We start from the raw sequence: 21,595 nt of genomic DNA, 5'->3' as shown, positions 1-21,595 counted from the left end.
TCACAGTAGCCCACTGTGCAGGTGAGACAGAGGGAGGAGTGTGTGGGGTGGGTGGGAGGAGTCAGCCAGCAAGATGCTGTCATCTGCTGCTGGCTTCCAGCCACCCTTGTCATTGATTTTTCTAACTTCTGCTGAGTGTCAGGGACAAGAAGGACAGAATGGTAGGGTAGCCCGTGGGCAGCAGCCCAGTGCTGCCCTGAGCCCAGCCTCCTCAGAAACCCACTGAGCAGCTCCAGCTTGGCCTGTTGGGAACACGGGGAGGGGGTTCCTCCCTCTCTGCAAGAGCGCACAGCATAATTAGGATTCTGAATCCTGTTAAGGGATGAGCTGCTGCGTAGCAACCGAGCAGCCGGGATCTCCAGTCACTGGGGCCTTGGAATCAACTCCCTCTATCTCTGTCTGAGTAATTACCATCCATTGGAGGCACAGACGCCTTATCTAGAAGCCAAGGGATCATTGTGCTTAAAGGAAGGGAGGGCTGCACTCAGAGCTGAGCATGAACTGAGGCAGACAGGCTGCCTCTCCTGGATGGCAGGCCAGCATTTCCACAACAGAGGCCTTGATGAGAAGAAAGGTCACCAGGCCTGGTTATGGGCTCTAGCAGGTGCCTGTCTCTCTAACCTCACTCTCTTCTCATGGTGGTCTCCATGGCAGTGGCTGCCCCACTTGACCCTGCTTTATTTTTTCTTTCTTTCTTTCTTTCTTTCTTTCTTTCTTTCTTTCTTTCTTTCTTTCTTTCTTCCTTTCCTTCTTTTTTTTTGGTTTTTGTTTGTTTGTTTGTTTTTCTTGTTTGTTTTTCAAGACAGGGTTTCTCTGTGTAGCCCTGGCTGTCCTGGAACTCACTCTGTAGACCAGGCTGGCCTCGAACTCAGAAATCTGCCTGCCTCTGCCTCCCAAGTGCTGGGATTAAAGGCATGAGACACCACTGCCCAGCCTTTCTTTCTTTCTTTCGTTCTTTCTTTCTTTCTTTCTTTCTTTCTTTCTTTTTTAAAATAATAAGTGTTTTCCCCCCTTTCCTTCTCCCTCTTGTTCCGGTCCCCGCTTGCTCTGGTCCCTGCTCACTCCAGGCCCCACTCTCTTCAGCTCCCACTTGGCCCTGCTTTATAGATAGAAAAATCTTCACAAACAGAAGTGAGAACTAAGGTTCAACGCATGCTCTCTAGATCTGACTGCAGATGTTGCCGGCGACGATGCGAGCTGAGCTGAGGACTTGGGCTGAGCACCTAGTCACAGCAATGGGTGTGCTGTCATGGCCCCTTCTCCCAGAAGGCTTTGGGCCTAGTTTCTACCTTTAGTCATCTCACAGCTGAGCATCAGAGAGGTCAGACCGCTCCCCAGAGACACACGGCCCCTCTGTTGCAGAGTGCGATGGCGGCCCACTAGGGATCGCTTCGGAATATTTCCATCCTGTCTTGTCTTTTAATTGGAGTAGCCCAGGCTAGTCACCCTTGACAGAAGCATTGGAAACAGCCAAGGAGGTGATAGCTTTAAAAAAAAAAAAAAAAAAAAAAAAAAAGCAGCTCTATAAAACATGTGCAAAATGGTTTCTCAACTGCGGTTTGTCCCAGGGAAAGAGAGGGACATTATCAGGCAGCTTCTGACTTGGAGCCTCATGGAAAAATCACGTTTGCTGAAAGATCGCCGCACCCTCACATCCGGGCTGGCATCGACCCTTACACCCTGGTTCCTTTACTTTAGCTGGGGACCGGCTCAACCCTGTCACCATTAACATCTGGGGACAGTCGTGTTCAGAGAGGTTAAGTAATTTCCCTGGGGTGGGGGTCAGTGGGTCACACAGCCTGTAAATGGTGAGCTTAGATATGAAGCCATATCTCCAAATTCCCCTAGACTGCTGCCTCAGTTTCTCCGTCTCTGCTACAGGGGAGGCTTGACCCAGCAGACTCTCTCTTCTCTCCCTAGATCCTTCTCCTCCCACCATCTCTCTATGGCTTCCATCATGGTGGTCGACGCTCCAGGCTTTCAAAATCCTCGGCACCAGGGTAAGGACCGGGCGGCCACCTTCGAGGAGCTGTGTTACAATTATGCCCAGGAACGTCTGCAGCTGCTGTTTTACCACAGGACCTTTGTCTCTACTCTGGAGAGATACAAAGAGGTGTGTGTCAGCTGGGCTGGGGCCTCCCAGGCCTGTGCCCAGGGGTGAGGCTAAGCAGGGGCAGGTGGAGATCCACCCCATGTGGCCCAAGCTGCCTACAGAGCATCTTGCTCCATCTCTGGCTTCCTCCCCCTCTGCCTTGGTGCAGATGCCCTCTCAGGAGATGCTGCTGTGTACAGACACAAGGCTGAGCGCTCCCTCTGGAGGACAGCACCCATTTCTAGCAGAGTAACAGGTACACACACTGAGCCACACCCCACAAACCATTTACATGTGAACCACCAGGGCCCAGTCACCTCTGAAAGGCCCCTTTCCTCATATTCCCATGCTGACCGTCCGAGGGGACACACTCAAACCATCAGCACAGAGGAATACACAAGCCCCAGTAGACCACAAATAGAATGTATCCAGATGACCATCCTGTGTGTCCACCACCTGGGTGACAACGAGGTTGGAACCCCAGGTGTTCCTCCAGTGAGTGCCCTGGGCAGGTGATAGAAGCAGCCATCTTGCTCTTTGTAGTATAACTGACACAGGAATCCCAGTTATTCCTTTGATTGCAACCAACATGGATCAGACATGAGTAATTATGGGTTGGAGAGCCTGACTCTGACTCTGGTAGATTGGCTGTGTGGCCTTAGAAAATGTAACCACCTTCTCTGATCCTTGATGTCATCCCACGGAAAACTGAGACTGATACTTGTGTATCTGTTATCTTTGGGGATAGTATGTCTATAGAATAAACTGCCTTGAAGCTTTGGCACCAGAGAAGTTTTTGCTATTGCTCGCAAGTCCCTTTGGTCTGGGCACGGCACTGGAGCCTGTGGTCCACTTCTGGGTACATGTACATTTCACAATGACTTAAAAACTAACTCTGAAAGAACAGCTTACTAGTGATGGAGCCTTCCGTACTTTTTCCAACCAATGAGCTTACAGAGGTGACTAATGGTTACTTTCCTATGAATTTCAGGAAGGCATTCCCGTGCCCTTTGACCTCCCAGAGTCCTCCCCAGGGACTACGGTGGCTGTAGTGGATCAGAACCCCTCTCAGGTAAGAAGGGACCCAGGAACTTGAGGCTCTCTGACATGAAACTGCAGTATACATAAGGCTTTGAGATGTCCGTTCTCCAAGTTCTGTGCACCTGGATGCCCAGGGATGATTAGAGACGTTGACAGGTGTGAAGTGTGACCATGGAAACGCCCGGGGGCCTAAGACCCCGACACTCAGCTCTGTTCCGAGGAACTGCCTTACGACAGATGTGTGTGAGCTGATCAGAGGCCTTGTCGGGGGCTCCAGCAGCTCCCACCTGAAGTCATCGGGATTCCGATGAAGATGCTGGCTGCAGAGGCTTGGGGGAGGGGATGACCTCAGAGGCAGATAGTCATCTGTGGGCGAGGTCTCAGACATTACTCTCATCCCACAACCTGCTGATGCATACCCCAGCTCACCCTTGTGGCTGACCTTTGACCTGTGGCACTGAATTTTTCGTTTTATTTTTCTTGCCCTTCTCTTTTTGGCGTGAAAGTTCTGAGGCTACAAAACAGTAGTCGGTTTAGCCTTGGTTCCCTCAAGCCCATCGTTGTTACTTCTCTCAGCCTCACTTTGTCCTTCTCTAAAGTGGGCACAACATGTTTCTCTGAGTAGGCATGACCTCACAGAAACGTCATACAGAGAGCAGTTGTCACCAAGTGTGATGAGAAGTATCCTTTCAGTGATGTTTCTCCTGCCTTCATTCTGTCTCCTGCTGACCAAGGATGGTTGGCATGGCTCCTGCTGGTCACAGTGTGCCACACGCCCCACGTGGAGCTTCCTCCTCCACAGTCCTAGAGAGTGGCTCTGTGCCAAGACTCCTGTTAGAAGGTCTAGAGTTATTCTCACTACAGACTTTCTTATTCATCTATCTGCAAGCAGCAGTTGAGAGAGTGTAATGATCAAAGGGCCCTGAGTTGTGGCTTCTGAGGTCCTCTCCTGAGGATGGGCCAGCTGTCCATCTTAACCCCAGTGAGGAAATTCAAGGGTCCTCTAGGCTTTGCCCCTGGGACTTAACATGGGACCTTGGATGTGTCCCTTGCCTTCTCCAGCTTTGGAGATAGAAAGGCCACCAGAGCCCCTGCTTCAGCACTAAGAGCCCCACGTGCTGGGCATCCCAAGGCCCCAGTCATTCGGGGCCCTGATATCACCATGTCCACATCATTCCTCAGGCCGTTGTTTTCTTGTGCCAACTCAAACCTCACCAGGCCTCCCTCGTGGATCCGGAAGATTGCTATAGCTAACTTTAAAACTCCTTGTCTGCTATGGACTCAAGTTCACGCTCTCTAAAATTTTCCTTGAGTGCTTGTCTCTCTTTAAATTTATTTCCTGAGATCTCAGTATAATGAAATACCAAGACTTCTAAGACAGAGTGATGGGGGCAGGCTACACACACATTCCAGCTCCCCGTGTGTGTCTGGGGAGGAATTACAAGCAGGCACATCTTTCTTAAATCCCCAAGGCAAACGTCTAGGGAAGACCTTTCCAGGCTATAATAGGTTGTCCAAGGTCATCTGAGAGTTAAAGATGGAGACATGGAGGATTCAGACCCTTTGCAGACAGTGCTTGGCTTTGGTACTGAGAGCAGGGGCTGAACAGATTCACAGGTTCCACTAGACATGCTTAGTCCTGAGGGCTGGGAAGAGATACCCAGAACTGACTCTCGGCCTACACTTGATCTCCCACCAGGTCCACTTACCAGCTGGAAGAGGTTCTGAGGATTCTGGGGGCCTCTTCTGGGTCTTAGATGAAGAAGTCCGGGTGGAAGGCTCCAGTGACAGCGTGGTACTTGAGCGTCTGAGCACAGCCTTTGAGAAGAAGGCGTCTGGGGCTGAAGGTAAGGGAGGTGGGGGTGGAAATGGGGCCTGAGTCCTGCCTTGGTATTGGAATCTGTCTATGGCAGTGAGGAAAGGCCCTAAGTTCTCTGCTAGCCCAGCACAATGCCTGGGTCTTTTTCGGGGGGGGGGGGTCACAAACATGTACTAACTTCTATTGAATACAGATGGAAATAATCAGATCAAATACAATGTTTACATATACACACATATACCTGTGAGGTAGGCCTATATATTAGTAACATAGTCTATGTGTGTGTACATTGTAACTAACAGTCTACCTGTGTATAAGTTGTCTACCTGTGTGTACATTGTAACTAGCATAGTCTCCCTGTGTGTACATTGTAACTAACATGGTCTCCCTGTGTGTACATTGTAACTAACATAGTATACCAGCATGCACATCGGAATGCTCATAAAGCAGAATTGCAAATGCATGTGCAGGCCCGGATGCACACAGGCACATACCTGCCACAATATGATGTAAGTAGGGAGGTCCCAGAGAATCCCCACATCATGCTATTTGGACCTCTAGCCTCCCAAACTATGAAGTTAAAAGACTCTTTTTAAAAATGTAGGACCCCATTTCAGGCCGTGAGCATGAAAATGGAGCAGAACACAGTCATACAGATCTCTCTGCTGCTGCTCAAACATTCCATGTGAATCCCTGCCCCAGGGACTGTGTACTGTCAGTTCCGTGCACTAGGGCACTCTTCCGCCACACCTTAGCACAATGGGTGGACTTCCTCACCTCCTTTGAGTCTTGGGGGGACACTCCATGAACATCACCTGTGTAAAACAAAACCCCATGGTATCTGCGCTGCTGTCTCTCACACATTAACTCTTTGGGATATGGAGTGTCAGAAGTATTTGAGATGGATGGATGGATGGATGGACAGACTAGACAGCTAACATCACATACTTTTGCATCAGCCACACCTATTTCAGGGTGGGCCAGCTTCTTGGGGATGAGAACTGGTCTGGTCCCCTTCACAGAGGCAGCCCCTAGAGAAGCCCTGGTGTGATTAGGTGGTCAGGTTCTTGACACAAAATTGATGAATATGTGAAAACCTCAATGATGCAGGTCCAAAGAAATGAAATTCTTGAATGCAGTGTCGTCTCAATCCAGACTTTAAAGCAACAGAGACTCAAGGTAGAGACAAACACTTTGTGATTTGAAGCATCAGCCGAAGGTTACCTGTAGTGCACAGTGCTGGCAGCGCTGCCTTTTGCTGAGTGAGTCCCACATGCTGGGAGCTATCTAAATGTTTTATACATCCTTTGACCCTTTCCCACCTTGGGAAGTATGTATTATTTAAGCCCCACTTTGCAGACTAGGGAACTCAGGCTCAGAAACTCTGTGGCCTGGCTCCTTCTTACAGTCATACATTCCAGGAAAGCTGCATTCCTCTCACCCCAAGGCCAAGTCATTTGTGTCTCTGATCCTGTCTTTTTATCCAAGAGTCTGGAGTCAGCATCTCCCAGTGTTCCCTTTGTTTGGCTCACAGCACTTCAGGTGATTTCAGTCTGCACAAGGATACATATTTTAAAGTATTTAGCAGATACTTCTCTCCATGCTTGGTAGGAAATAAGTGGCACTTATGTGCATCGGGCTCACGGTCAAGCGTTTCTTTTTAAATGAATGTGCTTATAAAAAACGTGAGTTGGTTTACACAAAAGTTGATGTAAATCACAGCCCAGGTGACAGCTGGGTATGTATAGGAAATTCACAAAGACTGTGTGTTCTGTGATGTTTGGGCCAAATAGGTATCTGCAGCTTAAGAATGTAAAAAGGAATAATTTTTTTTTTCTGGAAGTTATGTATGCATCTCACAAACACCGAGTGTGTTTACCAGGAACTGACAGCTTTGGCTATCTAGAAAACACATTGACTATTTTTTAAATTTGTGGTAGGGCATGCAAACAGAATGCCCGTGTTCCTGACAGACCCTGACACACACGACCATCTTATTCTAGATCCCCCCTCGATGCGGACTTGTGAGCAGCCCCTTCAGTGTGAGCTTTTCCACCAGCTGGGACGGGACCCTGTGCGCTATGACCTCACAGGCTGGCTTCGAAGAGCCAAGCCCAGCCTCTCAGCCCTGGAGGCTCCTCAGATCCTGCAGAGGTCAAAAAGGTGAGGCAGCCTGGGCGTGAGACAGCACAGAGGCATTGATCCCCATGGCTGTTTCCACTCAGCAGCAATCCAGTAAGCAACAGTAGTCTACAAACCCCATTCTGTCTGCCACGCAGAACGAAGGCCATGACTCCAATTGCAGTAGCAGGATGTCTCCCCTGGGGCAGAGGAGACCCAGCAGCAGAGCCGAGAAGGCTTTGGGGGGTGGGGGGGGAGTCAGCTAAAAAGCCATGTCTCCGCATTTTGGCTTTCCACCTTTCATTAAGTATCTGAGAGATGATCTGCCTGGAGTAACTTTTATGGACATCCTAGAACCTGGGGGCTCATAAAACCAAAATGATATGTTTTGTAGCAGTAGGAAAACCTCTCTGCACTCCCTGCTCACTCGTCCCAGAAGCACTAGCGTGAGGCCCTGTGGCAATCCAGACTTCATTTCTAGGTTAATAGAAAACACTTGCTTTGTGAGGGTGCGTGCCTCTCAAGTTCAGTGCTGGAAACCAACTGGGGCAGAGCCTAGTGCAGGGAGAGAGGGAGGGGCTGGTGTCCTGGGTGGGCAGCCGGATCAGGATGGAGTGTATGCTGGCTACTCAGTGTGCCCTGTCCTATCATACTTCAGAAGAACTTTACACCCACACCTCCATTTTGCAAATGGGGAAACAGATGTCCCCGGTGGTGAAGTTCTTTGCATTTGGCCATGGAGTCAATTGACACTCCTGGCAGGGTGAGTGATACAGCTTGAACCCACTTGATGCTCAGGGAAGCTACCAGCATCTCAGGGTCTTATGATCAAAGTTCATTAGAAACCCCAATCCCAGAAGGCCACGGGAGTTCACAGCTCCTGCAGAGACCCAGACTGGGAATATGACAAAAGGAGGGTTAGCGAATGGGGATCTGGGACACTGGAGTGACAGTGGGCAGTTGCTCTCTCTCCTATGGCTTTTTTCACCGTAAAGTCAAAGCCACACCAAGCAGAAGACTCAGCAGGTCTGCTCTGCTTCTCAGACAGGGAGTGTATGCATTGTGTTTCAGTGCTCTCTCTGCTCACATGGGAAACCCTGGGACTCCATACCCTGAGCCAGTGGTGCTCTGCAGGTACCAGGCACTGGGCTCACAGCTCCACCCACTGGAACAGCAGCTACCTTTTTCTTTCTGGAAAGAGAGAGAGAAAGAGAGAGAGAGAGAGAGAGAGAGAGAGAGAGAGAGAGAGAGAGACAGAGACAGAGACAGAGACAGAGACAGAGAGAAAAAGACAGAGAGGGAAAGAAAGAAAGAAAGAAACTTTGATATGTTACTGAGAAATATGACAAAGGATTATGAGGAGTCACCTTCCTGGCTCCCTTGTTGGAGGCAAAAGATTGGATGGCAACCACGGGGTAGCATGTAACACGCTTTGTGTTTGTTCTCACCGTCTCTACCTCGCTACCCCTCCCCCATCATTATTCCTCTTTGCTCCCAGAGGGATTTGAGTCTCCTGTCTTGCAATCAGCGCACACATGATCTTATTTCTGTATCTAATCCGGGACCCACAGACGAGAGAAAGCAAATGGTTCTGTCTTCCTGAGACAAAAATGCGATTCTTTCCAGTTATGGCTTCTCTTGCAAGTGGTCTGACTTCATTCTTCATCGTGGCTAAGAAGAATTCTGTTGTGATATAAGCCACATTTCTTGATCTATTCCCCCATTTCTCTGTCGGATACCTAGGTTGGTTCTCTATCTCTGCCCTTGAGCAAAGCCAGCTTTATTTCATGAGGGAGCGTTAGGGAGCCGGGTACTCTCGCCATGCCTGTGGGAAGAGGCCAGTTGAGGGAAGGCTGGGGGAAGGAGGGGACTGCTTAGTATGAACCTTGGTGCCTCATCGTGATTGTGTAGTGGTGAATCACACAGTTAGTGCCTACTGTATACCTGGCCTGTGCAGTCGTGCAGTTAGTACCTACTGTATACTTGACCTGTACTAGGAATAACTAACATGACTGAGCCTTCAGGATATAGAAAGCTCTGTAGATGGCCAGGAGGGAGATGCTGAGGAAGGAGCCAGCATTTCTGAGACAAAGGCTCCATAGACAGGAGTGTTGTGACCAGAGGGGCTTATGCCTTCCTCCCACATGGGTGAGCTCCCCAGAAAGTCCTCTGCAACCCTCTCTCTCTTCCTCACTAGGGAGGAGCTACAGAGCCTCTTCCAGGCCCGGGCCAAGTTGCCTCCTGTGTGCCCAGCAGTGGGGGGGCTTGAGGGTACCTCCCAGCAGGCTCTGCACCGGAGTCGCGTGGTGCGGAGGGCTTTCGCCAGCAGCCTTGCCGCGGTGAAGAGGAAGGCTCCTTGTGCCCAAATCAAGCTGCAGATGGTGAGTGAGCTAGGCTCCGTGTGACCTTGGGTCTACATGACAGGAACCACCATCCCACCAGGCTGCTTAGTTCTACCATGCCACTGAGAAACCACAGGAAGGACTTCCTTCATTCTGTTGAGGGGAGCACAGAGGTTCTAAGTCTTTGGGAAGTGTGACCATGGCCACTCCTGAGAGGTGACTCCCCCAGGTCCAAGGCTAGAGCTGTGGGCCTTAGGGATACCCAGGGGTCACCAGGGCCTTCTTGTCTGTACTATCAGGCTAGTTGCACCCACCTTTCTCCCTGCGTCACCGCCTCTGCACAGGCAGCAGGATCTGGTACTGATGTATACAGGATTCCTTAACCTGTTAACGGAATGAATACTCCAAAGCTCTACTCCTAGTTTCCAATCATGATAACTCTACTGGGAATGACCTGGGCCCCTCACTGGCCTCTCCTATGCTTTAGTTTCCCTCTCTGTGTCCATAGGGGCTGTTATAAAGACCCCTCTCTTTTCTCCTGAGCATAAACCAGTAAATACAAGGTCCTGGATGTGAGACATAGCAGGTCCCCAAGGATGGTCAGGCCAGGCTGAACATGTGTTTGGGGAAGGTCCAGATGCCTGACTGCTTCCCCTTGAGACACTGGATCTGATTCCCTGTCTGCTTCTGTTCCAGGATGCTTTGATCAGTTTGCTGAGAAGGTCTCGGCTGCATTTCATCCACTGTCTAGTGCCAACCACAGTAGAAACCAAGGTTGGGCAAGGAACTACATCGCCATCCCAGCCAAGTGGGGACCAAGGTGTAGCCAACGAAGCCCCAGCTCTGGACATCCCAGCACTGAGGGTTCAGCTTGCAGGCTCTCATATCCTGGAGGCATTACGACTGCACAGGGCAGGTAGGTAGGAGACAGCTGGGAACAGAGCACCTTGTCCTGATGGCTCCCACTATGTGCCAGGCAGCCATAGGACAAGAACACTCATTATATGTCAGGCAGCCACAGAACAGGAGCACCCACTATGTGCCAGGCAGACACAGGATAAGAACATTCATTATATGTCAGGCAGCCACAGAACAGGAACACCCACTATGTGCCAGGCATTCACAAGACAGGAATGCCCACTATGTGCCCTGAGCTGTGTGCACAGTGAGGAAAGTTGCATCTGCCTCCCATTTAACAGATGAAGCAACTGAGGTTCCCAATGCTGACAAACTCCTCAGGGTCACACTGCAGGGACAAGGCAGGGCCTGAATGTGTATCGGGTCTCCCCGACTCTAAGCCCATGTAGCTTCCAAAATTGTTTCTGTCTTCTAAAAGGCTAGGTCTAACCTTCCACATCTGTCAGGGTAAGAATAGACTTTTCCAAATGAGTTATAGTTTGAGGGCATGAGGGTCTGTGCCCTTCCTGTAGAGTCAAGAGGTTCATGGGTCCCTGGGGGCTTTTTTACTCTTAGTAGGCAGAGATACCCCCAGAAGAGGCAGAGCAATAATCAGGTCCAGAGGCTGAAGAATCTGGTGAATGAGAGGACAATCAACAGAGAGTCCCCAGGGCCAAGGGAGGGAGACAGAAGAGCTGGGGTTTGAGGGAATGAGGTCAGACTGGACACAGGACTAACGCTCACCAGAGGAGGCCACAGCTGCCTTCTCTGGCTGCTTAGCTTCTGCCAGGTACAGCTGGGTGGCAAAGAGGTTGGAGGCCTAGGGTTATGCAGAGGAGGGGGTTTGGATCTGTTTAGTGTGCAAGCCCTGTCTGTAGTGCCTGCCGTTGGTTAATCTTACACGTTGGGTTTGATCTGAAATTGCCCCATTCCCTTCTGCCATAAAGGTGTGAGCTCAGCCCCACGCTCTGCAAAGGCCTGGTGGCTGTCCCATGCAGCCCACTTGTGTAATGCCTCTGACGTTCCACATTGTGGTCACTGCAAACCCAGTGTCAACAGTGGAACCATGGACACATGTCATTTGAGAGAGAAGCTGGGAGTTCTTAGTGCAAAACTGAGACCCCCTCCCTCCTTACACACACACACACACACACACACACACACACACACACACGCATCAGCTCAGGTAGAGGGATATGAACAATGTCATAGGGGAAAAGGAGTTCACAATTGGCAGCCAGGTCTCACAACCAGTCGAGCTGCCTGACTCATAGCAGGCTTTGTTGCAACATAGTGAGAGTGTGTGTGTGTGTGTGTGTGTGTGTGTACATGTATGTGAGTGTGGCTGTGTATATGTGATTATGTGTGTGTTTATGAGTTTGTGTGTGTGTGTCTGGTGTAGTATGCTGTGTTTGTGATAATGTGTTTATGTGAAGCGTGTGGTATGTGTGTTTATGATGTATGATACATGTGTATGGTATGACGCGTGTGGTGTCTCCTGTTTGTGCACAGTACTTTTTCTTGTCCCATAGATTATATGAGAAGTGTGATGCCTTGGGCAGTGTACAAAGGCTTTAAACACTGGAGGGAAAGGTGAGAGAGAGAGAGAGAGAGAGAGAGAGAGAGAGACAGAGAGAGAGACAGAGAGAGAGACAGAGAGAGAGACAGAGAGAGACACACAGAGAGACAGAGAGAGACAGAGAAAGAGACACACACAGAGAGAGACAGAGACAGAGAGAGACACACAGAGAGACAGAAAGAGACAGAGAGAGACAGAGACAGACAGACAGAGACAGACAGACACAGCAAGACACATAGAGACAGAGAGAAAGAGACAGACACAGACAGAGAAAGACACACACACATACATATACTCTCTCTCTCTCTCACACACACACACACACAGAGAGAGAGAGAGAGAGAGAGAGAGAGAGAGAGAGAGAGAGAGAGAGACAGCGAGAGGAGATACCTGAGAGAAAGCCCTACAGAGCTTTCCAGAAGGTCTTGCTGAGAAGGAAGTCTGTACAGAGCAGGGACATGTGAGCAGCAGCCAGCTCCACCTGAGCACTAATGTACCAGACAGAGCTCTGCCTACATCTTCCCACTGTGACCGGTCTGCTCTGTCCCCAGGTTATGCTGAACACATGGGGCTCGCTCAGTTCCGCCGTCGGTTCCAGGTGCTGGACCCTGCACTGCTGAAGAAGCTTGACTTGACCTCCGAGGGACTGGATGAAAGGAAGGTGCGTGAAGTGGATCATGGGCAGGAGGAGGCCACAGAGCCTGTTCCATGTGCACTGCTCAAGGGGCAGATGGACCAGGAGAGATCCGAGAGAGGGCTGTAGAGGGTAGCGTGCGACTGAGTCAGACCTCAGCCCCAGACTTCATCCTCCCAACAATGTCCTTGAGACCATCCCTACCCAGAATGCCCTCCGGTAACCTGCATGAGGGACATACAAGATAAGAATAAGAGGAAGTAGCAGTTTGTCATGTGTCCGACTTCACAAGGACTGTGGTGGCACAAACCCAAAGGGTCTGTTTAACTCACATGAGGATGTACTGTACAGGCCACTCAGGGCATTTGCACCGGCTGTCCTCTCTCCAGGGGACATGCTCTGATGTTCCCTTTGCTAACCTCAGCTCAGGGACACTCATCCCAGGGTCCTCTTGCTTCAATGTCTCAATGACACCCCGTTTTTAACTGAAATTAAGTTTTCTAGCAAGGACTCAATAATTTTACCCAGGCTTTTGAATATACAATCACACATTCAGTGTATGCACACACATAGTCACACGTACACACACACAGGCACACACACAGGCACACACGCAAACACATGCTGGTGTGCACATACACACGTGTGCATATGCATACAGACATACATGCACACACATATATATACACACACACTCACACACACATACACAAACAGAGACATACACAGGTATATGCACAAGCACATGCTTGTGTGCACTTACACACATGTGCACATACACATGTGTACACATGCACACAGAGACATATAGACACACATATACATATAGATACACACATAGACACACACATATACACAGACACACACATGCACACAAACACTCATGCACACACATATGCATATACACTACACATATACACTTACACACAGACACACAGGCAAACACACAGATACATGTTTATGTGTACATACACACAGAGACACATACAGACATACACAGACACACAGAGATACACACATACATACACACAGACACACAGATATACATATACATACACACAGACACACAGAGACACACACACAGAGACACACACACAGATATACACAGACACATTCACACACATATATACATACACACACACACAGATATACACACAGATACACACACAGATACATTCACACACATATACACATACACACACATACACACATACTGACATACACAGACACATGCACACACACACATGCGTGCACACACACACACAATCTATCTTCATTCTTTCACCCTGCCTTCCTGTTTCCAGTTCTGCTCTAAACCCATCAAGCCTCACCTCACTCCTCACTCCCTGCTCTCCACAGTGGAGCCGTTTGTGAGGAACGGCTGTGGGCTCAGTGGTTAGAGACTGCCTGGTGACATCCATGGGGCAGTCTCCAGAAGCAAGTACATTTAGTCTCTCTGGCGAGCGAGTCCCTTGAAAATGAAGCGAGTATCGGGCCCTTAGAAATGAATTTCACAGGTGTCCATGGGCTTGTTGGCTTGTTCCTTGAAATTCAGATTCTAAATTCCAGGGGAGGGTTGTTGGAAACATGTAGGTCTTGGAATCAGTCAGGTACGTGTGACTTCAGCTCTCACTCCGGCAGTGACTTTCAATCTGCCTCAGTCTTTTCACCTTTAAAGTGGGAAAAGCAGTAGTGGCTGCCTCCATCAGGGCTCTGATGATAAGATACTATAGAATAGCTGATGTGCCATGCACAGGTCCTGGCACACAGGAGAGGCTTCAACCATGTTATCTGCCTCTGTCAACTGCAGTAGCAATGGTTGAGGCTCAGCATCTTTCAGAGTCGAGGTAAAGGGTGGTTGATCCACAGATTGTTCACAGCCACACTGAACGATCACCCCCACCTCCCCGCTCTCTTTGAGTGTGTATGTGCATGTGAATGTGTGTGTTTGTGTGTGTGAGTGTGTATGAGTGTGTGAGAATATGTATTAGTCTGTGTGAGTGTGTGAGTATGTGTTTGTATGTGTGTGAGTGTTAGTGTGTGAGAGTGTGTGTGAGTGCCTGGGAGTGTGTGTGAGTGTGTGTGTGTTTGTATGTGTGTATGTATGTGTTAGTGTGTGTGTTTGTGTGTGAGTGTTAGTGTGTGAGAGTGTGTGTGAGTGCCTGGGAGTGTGTGTGTGTGTTTGTACGTGTGTATATGTGTGTGTTTGTGTGTGTGAGTGTGTGTATGTGTGAGTGTGTGTGTGTGTGTGTGAGTGTCCCCAAGTGTACTTTGAATCCTCCACACTGCCATCTCCAATGAATCCTGAGGTTGCAGGGGTAAATGCCATCACAGTCTTAGGTCCCTTGGTTTCTGTCCTCTGTACCAGGGCACAGGCTGCCTCTAGCAGACAGACACAGCTCCTTCTGTGAGATCTCCCATCGGTGTGAGAGGAAGCCGTCCTCTCTCTGTTTGACAGTTCACTTTGGAAGCCCTACGATTTGCTTTGGCTCCAATCCAATCAGCGCCTGGGGTCCTTTCATCTTGGTCCATGCTTGATAGCCATACAGAGGATCCACAATGCTGGAGACTCTGTGGCTCCTGCTCTGTTGGAAAAGGGGCAGGCTGGGGATGTGGGGGAGTTTCCTGCAGGGGTGACGGGTGCAGTACATGGCAGCATTTGGACTTTGGACGAGTCAGCAGGATTCTGCAGCAGCTAAGCCAAATTCACCTCCATCCACACACACTCCAGGCCCCAGAGAATGGAAAATTACCAGTGCAATGGACTTGGTTGGAAGAATTTTTTTTTCTTCTTATTCTATTTCCTATTTGTTCACAAATTTCATTTGCTGGGGCATAGAATTTTAGTAGCAAAGAAAGAAAAACACCATCCTCCCTCTTATGAAAAAGCTAATAAATATTCATTTGTCAGGCAATGTGATGGGCTATGAATTATACATGAGTGTGGACTTGGTGGGCAAGCCGGCAGGCTCAGTGCACAGAGTGGTTAAGACCTTGGGATCCAGTGAGACAAGTCTGACAGCCAAGAAAGGTCAGTGTTGTCATTAGACACTAGATGGCAGCAGACAAGATTCTTGTCAGGGTGGAAAATGGGCCCTAGCAAAGTCCCCCTTGCACCTGACATGTGGTGTCTTCCCATGCTGTGCTGGTTTCACAGAGAGGCACTCCGCTCTCATCCTGGGTACTGGGCACCCTCACGCTCATATCACAAAACGGATTCCATGTTGTTGGGGTGCACACCTGTGATCCCAACACTGAGGGAGCAGGAGTAGAAGGAGCAGGAGTTTATACTCACCCTCAAGGCACAAGGCAAGTTAGCGCCTCCAAGACAAAGCCTTTCTTTTTCTCAGCAGAGGCAGCTGAAGCAGGATGGTAGAGCCAGGCAGAAATAGATCTGGGATTCAAACCCACACTCTCATCTGGGTCCTTACATAGAACGTTAACAGTAATTATTACAGGCAGAGAGATGGCCTATCAGTTAAGAGTACTTGTGCAATTGCAGATGACCCAGGTTCACCATGTCTGGTGGCTCACCAACCCCATAAGTCCAGCTCCAGGGGATCCAATACCTACTTTTGGCTTCCATCACTCCTGGCTATACGTGGTGCACATAAACTCTTACAGACACACAGACATAAACATCTAAAATGAATTCATTAAAAGCACAGTGACAGTTGTGGCTGTTCGACTCATCTTGCTGTGAGGACTTAAAGAGAAGCCACTTAAGCAGGGAGGCACAGTCATGGCAGAGGGAGCTGACCACACCCCCAGCAGAAGCTGCTTGCTCTGTATCCAACCTGTATTCAGCACTTTCACGGGAGAGAGGGAGCTGTCCAGACTCGAAGTGCTGAACTTGCTCTCTGGACGTTAATCCCAGCACCTTTTTCTGCGCACTTGCGGGGTCCTTGCTTTCCTACATGCTCTTTCTCCACCACACGAGCCCATTTGATTACACTTACAGTCAGGACCCCGAGGGTTAAACGAAGCCTTCTGTCTTTAACCGTGATGCGGTCAATGTGTGAGGGAAGGATTCAGGAGATCAAGATGAGCATTAGAGCTGGAGGCTTTGGCTTCAAACTGCATCTCTTTCAAGGCTTTCTAAGGGCATATGCTGCTGATAGCTGGCAGATGTCTGAACAGAGGAAAGCTCAATGCAGTCACCCAGCTCAGCCCTGGGTCTTTTCTCAAGCTCTCGTGGCCCCATGGGAGACTCCACTCCTCATTCTTCCTGGCTACATCCTTCTCCAACATCCTAGACACAGGAAGCCCTCGATGAAACTCTGACAGGATTTTTACATCTAATTGATCTATCAATTATTAAGAGGCAGGTGTTAACGCCCCTGGCCACTCGTATTGAGCAGTCTTACTTTTCTCTAATTCTCTTCATGTTCTGCTTCTCACGCCTTGGGGCTCTCTGCCTAGGCACTAAGAATCTACCCAGCTGGCTGGTGGGTTAACCCTTTCATCACCGGACACACCCCTAGTCCCTTGTAGTAGTGGCTTTGGTTTAAGTCCAGTTGTGTTTGTATCGGAGTGATGGTATCTCTCTTACCTTCTTCGTCTGAAGGGTGTTGCTCATTCCCATTCTGCCCCTTCACTCGGGCTCTGGACTGAGTCTTTTGGATGTGGTGAGCTGCTTTCTGATTTACTTTGTCCAGGGTCAGTTGTTCTTCTTGTGGAACATTGAAGGAAGATGCCAGTGCTTCAGAGATGGTAGAGTGTGTCTTCATTCATCAGGATTCCTTCAAATTAATAGTAACCTAGTTCTAATAGAAGAAAGCTTTTGTTCCACAGACCCACCTCCTCCTGATGCCTCTCGGTGCCATTGTTACAGCATAAACCCATTAACACCATAAACCCATTAACACAGCTTTGTATCTTTTACTTAATCCTATGTCTTTTTAATTCACTTTAAGATATATTTTCATAATATTTTAGCTTTTGAGACAGAGTCTCGCTGTGTAGACTTTGTTATCCTGGAACTCGCTCTGTAGACCAGGCTAGCCTCTAACTCAGAGGTCAATCTGCTTCTACCTCCTGAGTGCTGGGATTAAAGACGTGTGCCACCACACAAGGCTTTTTCTTTTTTTTTTTTTTTTTCAAATTCTTTTCCTGATTATGCTCTCTGCTGTTCTCAAAGGTTCGAGTCAACATTCCCTGCAGCCTTGAATGTGAATACAAGATTTGGTAGCAGTGATTTCCCAGCCTGCATGTGCATGGGTGGGGCTTTGTTTTGGGGGAAGCTCTGGAAGGTGTTGATTGACAGGGGCTTTCCCCTCCTGGCATCATTATCGCGCAGTTGCACTGCCTTCTGGGCTTCATTACTCTTCATTACTCAGGGCTGTGTTTGCTTTCCATGGCTGTGACAAACACCATGGATTAAAGGAATGTAGAGAAGCAAAGAAGTTACTTCATCTTCCAAGTGACTGTCCGTCACAAGGCTGATAGGGTGGGGACTCAAGCAAGAACTTAAAAGAGACATCATGGAGGAACACTGCTTCCCCCCCCCCCCTGTGCTGTATCTCTGTTGCTGTCTCTCTGTCTCTATCTTTCTTTCTGTTTCTGTCTCTCTGTGTGTGTGTGCTGTCTCTCTGTCTCTCTCTGTCTCTCTCAGTTTCTGTCTCTCTCTCTCTCTGTGTATGTGTGTGTGTGTCCCTCCTTCCTAGGGAATGGTGACACCCATAGTGGGCTGAACCCTCTCCCATCATGAACAATCAAGGAAGCACCCACAGACATGGCCACAGGCTAATGTGACTCAGGGGATCTCTCCACTGTGGTTCTTTCATTCCAAGTGACCTTGGTGGCTTGCGTCAAACCAATCAACCACTGTTAGGCTAATTCCTTCTTTCTCGCATCTTCAAGACTCTCTGTTGTGAGGAGTTTCTCTGCCACAGGCTCTACTCTGACCTCCTTGGCTCCTCACCTTCCAGTGAACTCACTGGCCTCCTGGGAGCTCCAGGCAGCTTTTATTTATCAGAAGGAACATAATTTGGGGAAGTTTTAAGCTGTGAAGCTCCATCCTGTTTTCTCCCTCTCCTTCAGATGCTCTATCTTACAGACGCAGGCTCTGTTCTGTTGCCAAATTTGACTAGTTCTTTATTCCCACATTTCTCTGTTCTCCAAACCAGGTAATTCCCTTGGATACTACTCCCAACTCGCCACCTCACCTGTGGCGAAGTTGTAGGTGCAGCAATTTAATTTCACAAATGAAGAATTTCCACTCGTGGTTTTCAGTCCTTTTTATCTTTACATCTCTTTCCTGGTATTTTACATCTGATGTTCATTAATACATCCTTCTTTTGGTATTGTGGGATCAAACCCAGGGCCCTGTACATCTCATCAGATGGTCTGCCATGGAGGTGCCTGGGGCCTGTTCTGTCTCTTTACTCATTAAGAGGTACTTTCTTCAGGTCTCTGAACAAATCTACAGTGAATACTTGGAAATCTGTGGGCTAAGTCCACATTCCAAGAATTACAAGTTATAATATCTGAGAGGGAGAGAGAGACAGAGACAGAAAGACAGAGACAGACATATACACACAGAGAGAGACAGAGAGACAGAGACAGACACACATACACACACACACACACACACAGAGAGAGAGAGAGAGAGAGAGAGAGAGAGAGAGAGAGAGAGAGAGAGAGTTTCTATTGAAAACTTGGTATCTTACAATGACCTTTAGACATGGGTCTTTCTTAAGCACCTGGTGGCTTGGCCTGCCTAGCATGAGCCCCTGGTATTTCTTCCTGGTTTTTAAAGCCTGTGGTTTTATTCCAGGGCCTAGCTCCTCCCCAGTGAGGGTTGCATTGACATCCACCTTCAGGATCTGCAGAAGTTGTTCTGGGTAGTATTTCTATTTCACTGACAACTCTGGGCTCAATATGAAGAGCAGTTTACATCTGGGCCGCCAAACACTGCGCTCCAGTGTCTGACTCCGTCCGTTGTCTCGCTGTGCCCAGGCCCATGGCTTGTGTTCTTGTCTTTAGCATGGAACCAGAAACCAAAGGTACCTCAAGCCCACTGGCTGTTCCATATAGGCTCCACTGCTTACCTGGGATTAGCGCCGCTGCTGCTCAGCTCCCGCTGCTTCTGACCGGTTAGGTTAGCGTGCCATGGTCTGTAGACATGAGACTCCTTGCTGAGAAGCTGCAGCTTTCTTGGTGTGACTCACCGGTGGCACCACTGCAGAGATGGAGCTGAGTGGGATTTGGGGAGCAGAGATGAGAGGCCCCAGTCAAGATGGCTGCCAGCCCCCCACTGCTCTGACCCAGACATTAGCAGGCTTTCAGGAGCCACTGATTCTCATTTTGCTGAATTGTTTTATTCAGTTCGTCAAGAGTTGAATGTGCCCTGTTATGAGACTGTAGCCGTTGTTACGATGGTTGCGCAGAGCAGAGAGGGGTGGGGAAGCTCCTTGCTACAAGGAGACATTTTGGAAACATCTCTCTTGCAGGCCACTCCCATGATCTCTGTAAGTCCCCTTTTTAAAGCCAAGTGTATGACCCCCCCCATGTACTGAGGCCCAGAGACAGGAGCAGCTTGACCAGGGCCACACAGCCAGTGAATGAAGGATCCAGTCTACGTGCCAGTATCAGAGGGTGGAGAGCAGATTCATAAGCCAGTTCCTGGCCCCTTTAACCTCTTCTCCCTGACCACGCTCCTTCTCCTTACACTGGGCTGCAGCTGCTTCCGTGTAAAAGGAGAACACTATATTATTTATGGCAAAGGCTTTGATGCGCAAATTATGCACAGACCATTGGAATTATATACTCTGGATTAAAAGGCAGGCTGAAAACCGTTCCTTTTTTTTTTTTTTTTTTTTTTTTTTTTTTTGACAAGGCCTCTCTACGCAGCTCTGGCTGCCAAAACTCACTATGTAGACCAGGAACTCTCTGTTTAGGCCAACCTGGCCTCCAACACATGGAGATCCGCCTTCTCTGCCTCCTGCATGCTGGGGTTAAAGGCATGTGCTACCATACCTGACGAAGGTGTGTTTCTTTGGAGTAAAGTGTCCAATATATTACCCACAGACCATCATTCCATACCGAGATAAGAGCCTTCTGTATCTGTGATGAGCTGACATGACAAGGAGACGAGTCCACACAGCGACCTGGATCCCTGCCACATTTTTTTTTTTTTTTTTAAATAACAGGCTGTTGGACAACGATTGCATTGTGTTGAACTAAATTCAATAATTGATATCAGTTTAAACAAAGAGCATTTCCATATGGTTCCATCTCATATTAATATTAATGAGGATAACAAAACAGCAATTAAATAATTAAATGCAAAGTCATTGACAAATCCCCTTTCCTCTTTGCTCAATGAAGCCTCCCTGGGGGTTTTAAGGTCTGGACAGGGCCATTAACATCATTCTGACACTGAGAAAGAGATCAGAGATCCATCAGTCACCTGCTCTTAGTTCAAGTTCTCTCATAGGACACTCTCTGGAGTCGGCAAAACAGAAAGTTCTCTCCCCACCCCCCCCCAGGGCCAGTATTTCTAGCCATATCTGAAATACTCTAGGAAAATCGAGAGCTAACTGTATTTTGAGAGAAAAATTTTATTTTAACAGGAAGGGTGATATGTAGGAGGAGCTAAGGTGGGAGGAGTACAGAGAAGAGGAGTAAGGAGAGGAGGAGGAGAAGGAGAGGAGGAGCTAGGTGATGAGAAAGAAAGAGAGAGGGGGGCCAGACATGGAGGTGGATGTTCACATGTCTCCGCCAGTCAAAGGTAGTTGATATATCTAGATTGTGTATTAGGTTACTTTTTAAAATTGATATTGAACATTACCAAACTTATAAAGCCTTTGGTTGACATTTAAAAAATTGTATAAAAGCAAAAACGAGAAGGGGGTATGGGATAGGGGTTTTCTAAGGAGGGGAAATGGGGAAAGGGGATGGCATCTGAAATGTAAATAAATAATATCCATTAAAAAATAAATTAAAAAAATCGAGAGCTAAAGAAAAGCCCTCCATTCCTATGGTGGCTGAGCGCACAGTCAGGCAGCATCTACACAGTTAGGCAGTGTCTATACTGCTGCTGAGAGGATGTGGGGCTTCTCTCTTG

At 48.6% G+C, this 21,595-nt stretch overlaps 1 protein-coding gene across 1 annotated transcript in view; it reads left to right on the top strand.

Annotated features, from left to right (window-relative positions):
* Myo18b (myosin XVIIIB) overlaps positions 1-21,595 on the top strand; it is a 186,033-nt gene that overhangs the window by 35,517 nt on the left and 128,921 nt on the right. Inside the window, exons 14-20 of the mRNA XM_076922279.1 lie at positions 1,921-2,113; positions 3,084-3,164; positions 4,833-4,980; positions 6,956-7,115; positions 9,271-9,454; positions 10,112-10,331; positions 12,443-12,552. Of these exons, the coding sequence (XP_076778394.1) occupies positions 1,921-2,113; positions 3,084-3,164; positions 4,833-4,980; positions 6,956-7,115; positions 9,271-9,454; positions 10,112-10,331; positions 12,443-12,552 (1,096 nt within the window). The remainder of the gene's footprint in view (positions 1-1,920; positions 2,114-3,083; positions 3,165-4,832; positions 4,981-6,955; positions 7,116-9,270; positions 9,455-10,111; positions 10,332-12,442; positions 12,553-21,595) is intronic.

This window comes from Arvicanthis niloticus, chromosome 24 (genome assembly GCF_011762505.2).
Source record: "Arvicanthis niloticus isolate mArvNil1 chromosome 24, mArvNil1.pat.X, whole genome shotgun sequence".
In the NCBI taxonomy this organism is placed as follows: domain Eukaryota; kingdom Metazoa; phylum Chordata; class Mammalia; order Rodentia; family Muridae; genus Arvicanthis; species Arvicanthis niloticus.
Note: the sequence above shows the minus strand (reverse complement) of the source record. Positions and strands in the feature narration are given on the sequence as shown.